General features: G+C 28.2%; 1 protein-coding gene across 2 annotated transcripts; it reads left to right on the forward strand.

The window, feature by feature from the left end:
* The first annotated feature begins 977 nt into the window (after nucleotides 1-977).
* LOC140875897 (uncharacterized) lies at nucleotides 978-2873 on the forward strand. Of its 2 annotated transcripts, none has more exons than XM_073279727.1 (2): nucleotides 978-2056; nucleotides 2135-2873. In XM_073279727.1, the coding sequence occupies exons 1-2, from the start codon at nucleotides 1543-1545 to the stop codon at nucleotides 2665-2667; spliced, it is 1047 nt and encodes a 348-aa protein (XP_073135828.1). In that variant the 5' UTR covers nucleotides 978-1542; the 3' UTR covers nucleotides 2668-2873. The 2 variants fall into 2 exon arrangements, with proteins under 2 accessions (XP_073135828.1, XP_073135827.1); XM_073279726.1 differs by having other exon boundaries at nucleotides 978-1455; nucleotides 1539-2873.
* The last annotated feature ends 6234 nt before the right edge of the window (nucleotides 2874-9107 follow it).

The following is a 9107-nucleotide window of genomic DNA, read 5'->3' on the forward strand; positions in this document are numbered from 1 at the left end:
TAAAATATATTATTTATGATATTATATTATTATTTTATGTAAAACAAAAACTTATATGAAATCATCTCGTGAATAAATTTTATGAGATGCATCTTCTAATTAAGTTACTTATGAAAAAAATAATACTTTTCATATCAAAATTATTATTTTTTAATATACAATACGATTGATACATCTCACAAATAAATATGCATCAGATGTCCCCTAAAAAAACTAATTTTTTGTATAATATAATAATGATCTGATTAGACATTTTAATTGAATCGGTCCGACGGATAAAATTAATTTGTTAAGCTATACCGGTTAATAACTATTACAATTATGAAAACATTGTTATTATTGAGCGTGAAAAAACAAAAAAAAAATAAAGAAAAAAATAATAAAATTTTTCTATTAAATCTTTATTGTGATGATTTTGGGAGCCATCTTTATTATTTTTTTTAATGAATTTAGAATTACAAATGAAATTTCATCGATCAATTTAGTAAGACATGATCGTTCTTTAGATTACTCATCAAAATATGTCAAAAGTAATATTTTATATAGGTATCTGATGGTATCATATATATCTGATGGTCTCACATATCTTTTTTATACGGTTTAACCATGTTCATATTTACAAAAAAAAAAAAAAAAAAAAAATTTATAGATGATCCAAATAAGATATTCGTCTAATAAAATTGACTCGTAAAACTGTTTTACAAGAATTTTATAAAATTTTTATTATAAATATGGATAAGATACCATTTTTTCACACGAGACGTGAGACCTAGGTAGTGTTTTGTTAAGAAAATCTTCATAATTATTTATTTTAAGAGGTTGCAAACAATATCCTAATCAAAATTATGATAATTCCGATTTAGTCTATGCTATCTAATTTGGGCAGTGCTTAAATAAGAATCCAACAACTCACATTTTTGCATTTGAGATGTTCATAAGGGGTAGCATTCATTGTGTGATCATGTGAAACACTATTATAAAATTCGACATAGAACGGCGGAGCGATCTGCGCAAAGTCCGAATCCACAGCATACCAAAACACTGATGTTTTGTTCTTCAAATTAATCATCAAAATAATTAAAATTAAATTAGCTGTATTAATTCTCAAGATTCTTTCTTTCGGCTTCGTCTCCAGTCTGTGAAATTGATAATTAGATTTCAGTATTTGAAGAATAAAAATGGGTTCCACCTTTTTCTGCTATAAAAGCTGTTCCTTTTACCAAACATGGGGTTCTGCTTGTCTTGTCATGCTCATTTGCCAGTTTTCAATTATAAATTAACTACTCTGGTTTGCACGTGCTTTCTGGCCACTCACTCATCAATCAATCGCCGCGCCCCACAATATTATTATATTCTCCTTTGACCACCATTCCCTCTCTCTCTCTATGCTTGATGTGATGTATTTTTATTTGTTGAGCGGATTCGGGGCATTGAAACTGTGTTTTTCTTGAGTGGGTATAGTATCCTAAATGCCCAGAAGGTGAAATCGATTTCTTTCGTCTGGGTTTTCACCAAATTTGTTTTGTTTTGTTTTGAAGGAAAATGGTGATGGAGGTCTTGCATGAAGAGGTGGGAGAAGGGAACATGCAATGTATGAATCATCTGTACACAAACAGCACCCCAGGTGGGATCTGTGCCTTTTGCCTTCAAGAAAAGCTAGGAAAGCTTGTGTCTTCATCCTTTTCTGCCAGAGTTTTCCCTTCTTCCGCCTCATCTTCAACTTCTTTTAGATCTGACTTCGGTGGCACCACAACCGGTGCCGGATCCGCCCTTCAAAGCCACCACTTCGAGTCTTCATCTACCAACACTGGGAGTGACACTGGCTATTACAATAGGAGATCAAGATTGTCATTCATTCTGACTCAGAGGAGAAAGAAAAAGAAAGATGAAGCCATCACAAGTTCAGATTCGACAAGCATTGTTTTCAAGAGAAGCAAGTCTACCTCAACTCTTAGAAATGGTGTCCAATTCTTGAATGAAGAAAAGTATTCTGAAGATTTTGACCGTCACAAGAGAGGATTCTGGTCATTTCGTTTCCTATCAAAGAAGAAATCTGGTAAAAACTGCAAAGATATGAACTTTCCATCAGCCACTGTAATAGTTTCATCATCTGTGTACAATGGTGGTGCTGCAGCAACATCAAGAAACAGGGAAGATTTGGTGGTGGTGGATGAAAATGGTAGCCCGGATGAAGTTTCGTTAGAGATAAAAGTGTCCAGATCTAGATCTGTTGGATGTGGCAGTAGGAGCTTCTCAGGTGATTTCTTGGAGAGGATTTCGACTGGTTTTGGTGATTGTACACTCCGCAGAGTGGAGTCTCAAAGAGAAGGAAAGGCCAAAGCTGCTTCACTCCATAGAAATGGGCAAGATTACATGAAGGAAAGAGTCAAGTGTGGTGGGATTTTCAGCGGTTTCATCATCCCTTCATCATCTTCTTCATCATCCTCTTCATATGAGGATAATAATCCTCGTGAGAAATCAATCCCAGCAACACATTCATCGATGAGAAATCCATCTCATGTGAGAAGTAAAAGCTGGGGATGGGCATTTGCCAGTCCAATGAGAGCCTTTGGTAAGCCTTCTACTGGCAAAAAGGTTGCTGTTTCAAGTAAGAATGTTGCTCCTAACTTGGCTGAGATTCCATCACTGTTGGCTGCGAGTGGCTGAGAAATAGGGAGAAGAATTTCACATTTCATATGTAATTAAGCTAAAATTATACTAGATTTTCACATTCATGGTATGTCTTTTGACTCTGTTGATCCCTACTCGGGCCATGTTCAATGATTGTTGGGGTGCTTATTTCATCCTTTGTGATGATAATGCTGTGAAATATTTTTTTTGTTGTGAATGTGATTTGGCATGAGATGCATGGAAGGGGGTTGGGGGCGGCAGATTTGCATCCATTTGGTAAATTTTGATGATGATTTGACCTCCAATGTGACATCCAAGAAATCTCTACTTGGATCCTTGGAAAGGAATTTCTTGATGATAATGATGTGATTGTTCCCTTTGTGAATGGAGTTTTTGCACAACTTTTTCATGTGATTGACTTTTGTTGGTTTGGATCATTGATGTCTCATTCTTTAATGCCCATTTGGATACCATGAAATTGGGATGATTTGCTTCACAGTCTAAATCACAAATTTATTACGGGATAATTGTATATATTACTCATGTAAAATCGATATTGCTAAAAAAAACCCTTATGACTATATATAAGTCCTTTGTGTTTTCAAATTATGACTATATATAAGTTCATTGTGTTTTCAAATTTTGTTCTCAAATACCTCTGAAAATATGTGCGGACAAGGGATTATGTGTTTAAATTTTGAAAACATATAGAGATATGTGTTTAAAATTAAAAAACACAAGGAACCAGTAGTTGTGTTTAATGGAAAGAATTGCAAGTTGTTGTAAGTAAGATGTATATTTAAAAGTGTACATCTGGCCCTTTTCTTTGAATAAGGAATTTTGGACGATACACATGTATTATGTGATTTGAAATACATCGCAATTATTATTGAAATTACATGAGATTTGTTTTCTTCAATTTTATTATTTGTCTCAAATTTATCAATCCAAACTGAGTACTTTACTATTTTTGAAAACATGTTATACGTCAATCATTCCAATTCCACCTTTCACCGTATCATTGTTCTCTTTCTTCGTCAAGCATCCGTGGATGTAGAATGTAATTTCATGCAAAACCTTGAAATTTCATGTCCATGGAAACAAAATGTTTTATCAAATAAAAATTTCTTCAAATCATGGATTTGAAATGCTTATGTTCAAAGTCGGAACGTATCCTATACACACTATTATTATTATCATCATCTTCATTAATTAAACAAAGATATATTTCCACCTAAAAAAATGGTTAATTAATAGTAGAATCTTTTAAAAAAATAATAATTATGCTGATAAGCAATAAAAATAAAAAATTTGATTTGATATCAGCGATAAAAATATATGTATATTTTGGAAAATGCGCCAAGGGCTATCAAATGTTACTCAAGTCGGCATTGATTAAATAATGTCTTGAGACCATGAAACAATACTTCCAAAACAAAATTTAACCATTCCAATTAAAGATGACAATTTTTTCCGAATCTGATACTTGACTCGGATGGAGGAGGGTATGAAGGCGTTTTTTGGACTCGATTAAATAAATGAATAAATGGGTATGAGAATTTCGTATATGGATATGGAGGTGGATGTAGTAACATCCTACACATACCCGACCCGATACCCGATTAAATATAATATAAATATTTATTTATTTATTTACATATTAATTTATATTAAAGAAATGCTAATTTTGTTTTTGTCGAATTATGTTAGTTGAATGGAACAATGAAAATTATTTAATTTAGTATAAATCTAACGTTATTTTGTAGGATAATGATGTTAAGATAAATTATTTACAATATTTTTGTTATTTCTTATATAATTCTTAGATTACTGATTTCTTTTATTTTTTTTTCTTTTAAAAATTTGGTATAAAATCTGGTAAATAAGCATAGTTTTATTAAAATAATTCAAATTTTAAAAAATGTATTTGTATGGGGTAGATAAGATAAATGGAGGATGGGTAGTGTATGAATATCCTATACTCTGACGGGTATGAGGATGAAGATAAAATTGAATATCCGATGGGTATGAGGATGGGGATGGAGTTTGAGTTTAATTTAATAAATGGATATGAGGATAAAGACATGATATCATACCCATATCCGACTCATTGTCATCCCTAATTTCAATTGGATGTCTATACTTAAATATTTCATGATACAATCTTGATTAAATGTCTCGATTTAAATACACTTCTCCACTATGAAAGGCATACACATCCTTAATCTTTTACAAAATTTGCACACTTGCCCCAAAAACAAATAATGTGTAAATTGGTTGTATTTTCTAAATTAACCTCGTTTAAATTAAAAATGGTGATAAAAAATACTGTTATGTTTAATGAGTATATATTTTTTTTGCTCCTAAATTTAATATGGGGTTTTATGTAATATTTTTTTAAAATTTAAAATATCATAAAAATGAAGAATAAGAAGATTACCATCGACTTGACAATTAATATTTTTTTTAGATATTTATTTTTAACATTTACTTCATCCACTTGATAAATAATTTATTTTAGATACTTTTTTTACTTTTGAAATAAAAAAATATATCAAAATAAATTAATAATATTATTAGCAATAACAAATTAATTAAGAAAAATAATATGATTTTTTTTAATAATATGAAAAATTAAAAATAATAATAAAGTGAAATTTTTTAATATATATTTTGTCATTGGATTTTTATGAAGAAAAATAGTTGTGTTATGATATAAGTGTTGTATTTTAACAAATCCAAAAATTATTATAATTATATAGGGGTATTTTTATACCAAATGCTTTATATTGTCAAAAAAATGTATTTTTAATATTTTATATGGGCGTTTGATGAAAAAAAAAAACTCTTTAAATATATGTGTATGACATAAATATTTCAAATCAGCTTTTATTAAATGTCTAATTGATTGAAATATATTATATATGTTTATAACATAAATATTTTTATTACTCAGACAACTTTCAAAATACATTTTTAAATATATTACTCAAAAACAGTAATCCAAAACCCACGTGCACAAGATGTTTAAGTATCTCAAATCAACTTCAAGCAAATGTCTTAATTTTGAATCATATTATGATAGTGTTTGAAATAGTTTTTAGGAATCATTTTTCAGCATTTTTTTTACAAAATTTTGAAGTTTTGAATCATTATTAAGAACCAGTCTCCAGTTGGGCATGTGCATGGGATCTCATTGCAAATAATCTAAGAAAGCGGAATAAGAACTTGTGGGAATCATCTCCATCTTTTTTTTGTTGCAATTCAGAAAAGTTTAAATATATTTTTCGAAAAGAAAACGACAACTAAATTAGTCTTCTCTAATAGAGAAATAGAGATATAATTGAGATGGAGACATGAGAATGGGACAGGAAAAAGCGAAAAATCATGCAAGTACTCCATATATAGTGGGTACTGGAGCATATGTATTTTCCAATGCATTCATTAAAGCCATTAGCCTTTTTGAAATTTTAAATTCGACATCATTCAGGGTGGTCAATTGGTTCCATAATAAATTTTGGGCGGATTAGTATGTATCACCTCTGTGAAATATCTTATTTGTTGATAATTTTTTATGAAATTTTTTTGAGCTGATAAACTCATATAATTTCAGATCTATAGTGCACACATGACCTCTCCGACTAAGTTTTGTATTACACTCGCTATTAGTTGCGAATCTTAGTTTTTTTTTGATAAAAATATCTAAACTACCCTTAAATAACAATTATAAACTCTTATATCACCTCTTATTGAAGATTTTAATTAACACATGCATCAATGCATTAACTTATATTTCCAATTAAGTTTATTTATAAAATTAATTTAAATATTAAATATTATTTTAAAATAATTATACTTATTAATTAATTTATTGTAATAAATCAATTTACAATTAAAATATATTTCTTGTATATATAACTAATATTAAAATATAATAATTATATATACTTTTCATGGTTATTTAATTAGAATTTGAAAATTTTATTCAATTAAATATAGAATTATAAACAAAATTATTGAAGGGGGCAATTTTGTCATTTTCATTTTTTATTTGACTAAATTCAAAGTTAGGGTGCTTGTGCTATAAATTTGGAATCACATGAGGTTATTAGCTCAAAAAAAATTCAAATGAGTTATCAGCAAACTTGGTATTTCACAAGAGTGATATATGCAATTTTTTCCTTTTCAGAGTCAGTGTACGAGGGTGTTTGATTGATGATATAAGTAGGGATGATCGTGGTGTGGTTTTACGGGTGGTCGGTTAAGTTTTTAGAAAAAAAATCGCGATTTTACATGTAAAATTAGTATTACGGTTTTGAGTAGTTTTTGAACGGTGACGGTCGGTTTGCGAGATTTTTTCATGATAAAGTATAATATAAAATATTAGAACGTATATTAAATTGATTTGAAACCAATAAAAATAAAGTGTCATTTAAATATAAAATATTGTTCAAACCATAGAAAATTAAAACTAGCTAAAAAAATAATTAAGATTCAAAATAAAGTTTGATCTTTAAAAAATATTCAAAATAAAGTTAATAATTGAATACAACAAAACACATATAACAAATATGACATTTACATTATTGTAATTTTTTCACTTCAAAATATTCGTAGTATAAATAAAATATACTCTAATAAATACAAGAGTAATTTGAATAATATTTAGGAAGAATATGAGTGTTTATTTTAAGACAATGATTATTTAAGTAGTTGAGTGTGTTGTGTACAAATAAATTACCATACGCCAATTACTATGACAATTAGGCAGGGTAGTTTTTCACAAAAAAATAAAATAAAATAACTGCACAATGTATATGGTACATTTTATGATTATTATTTTTAATTGTGGTTTTAATTGCGGTTTTCAGGGAAAAAAAAGGAAAAAAATGGTGCGGTGTAACTCGGACTCGAGCGGTTAATAAAAAAATTTGATCACTCATACTTATAAGTTGTTAAAATTTGTTTGGTAAATGTTTTCAAAGCACCTTATAAGCTGTCAAAATAAATTATTTAACAACTTATACGATGTTTTCTAACATTTTATTTCTCCAAAATACCCTTGCATATTTTCATAAATATCCAATATGCCCTCCACTCATTAAATATTAAATATTATTTAAATTTTTTTACAAAGAATATAAATTTTTCTAAATTAAAATATAAATATTTTATTTTTTAATATAGGTTTATTCTAAAACTATTTTCGTATATATATAATTATTTACATTACCTTCTTAGCATTATACTTTTTTTGATAATTTCGATAATATAAAAATCTTATAATACCAAACACATTAATATTTATTAGTTGTTTAAAATAATTTTATAAAAACACCTAAACAACTTATTTTTAAAATAAGTCATGATAGTTTATATGATCTCAAAACAACTTTTAAACTTTATAAGCTTATAAATTAAATTATTTTTAATAAATTTAGTTAAACAACTTCTATATTGAGCGTGTTAGTTGCTACATTCAAAAAGACTCCGCAATATTTTTGTTTGAATTCATAGCATCATCAATTCTCGTATAAAATCAATCATACATGGTATAGCATGGAATGATCCCTTTACTGTCAATGTTGAATCCACAGTACTAGTTTATAGATGGAAGTTTTAAATAAATAGCAATTCATGATATAACATGATTTTAGTTTGCATCAAATCTCCCTGAAATATTGAAAATACACATTTATCCCATATAAAAATTTAATAAGCATATCATCGCTTAACATTTTATAAAATTTGAACGATATACCCCAGCCCTTTTCATGACGAGTTGTTGCATAGGTGTTGTTTTTTCGTCTAAATAAATATTTTTATGACAATATTAGATCTATGTTATATTCTATATCATTATAATACATATCAGATCTAGTCAAATACATTGCCCACATCAGTTGTAAATAATTTTTCCCAACAAAGTATTATGGTGTGAGTGATGTATTTGAGTAGATCTGAAAAGTGTTACAATAATATAAGATAATTTTTATAACATAGACACAATTTTGTCAAAAAAATGGTTACTTTGGTGAAACAACATTAACGTGTTTGCAATAACTTGTTGCAAGGGGTAAACCATGCAAATTTTATAAAAAGGTTAAGGGCAAGAATGTCTATTAAATTTTTATAAAAAAAATATGTATTTTCAATATTTCACAGAGAAATCGATTAAAAAAAACTCTTTTAATTAAATAAGATCATTTATTTAAAAGATAAATATGGGAAAAATATAATAAATAATTAAATTCAAATGACCCTCTTCCTCGATAGGTGGATTTCAATGGTTGTACATAGAAAAATTGTTGGAACACGTACTCGGATCTGTCAGATCTGATACCCGTAGCAGCGAAAAGTTTAAAAATTTTTATTTTCTGATCTGGAATGATTTCAGATCGTGGGTATCAAATCCTTACAATTAAAACAAATAAGTAAAATAATACAAGATTAAATTTTACCTCTCAAGTCTCAAT

The sequence above is a fragment of the Henckelia pumila genome, chromosome 1, assembly GCF_033568475.1.
Source record: "Henckelia pumila isolate YLH828 chromosome 1, ASM3356847v2, whole genome shotgun sequence".
NCBI lineage: Eukaryota > Viridiplantae > Streptophyta > Magnoliopsida > Lamiales > Gesneriaceae > Henckelia > Henckelia pumila.

What these genes read in the sequence shown, in the direction of transcription:
- LOC140875897 (XM_073279726.1), top strand. Translation starts at nt 1,543, where the DNA reads ATGGTGATGGAGGTCTTGCATGAAGAGGTGGGAGAAGGGAACATGCAA.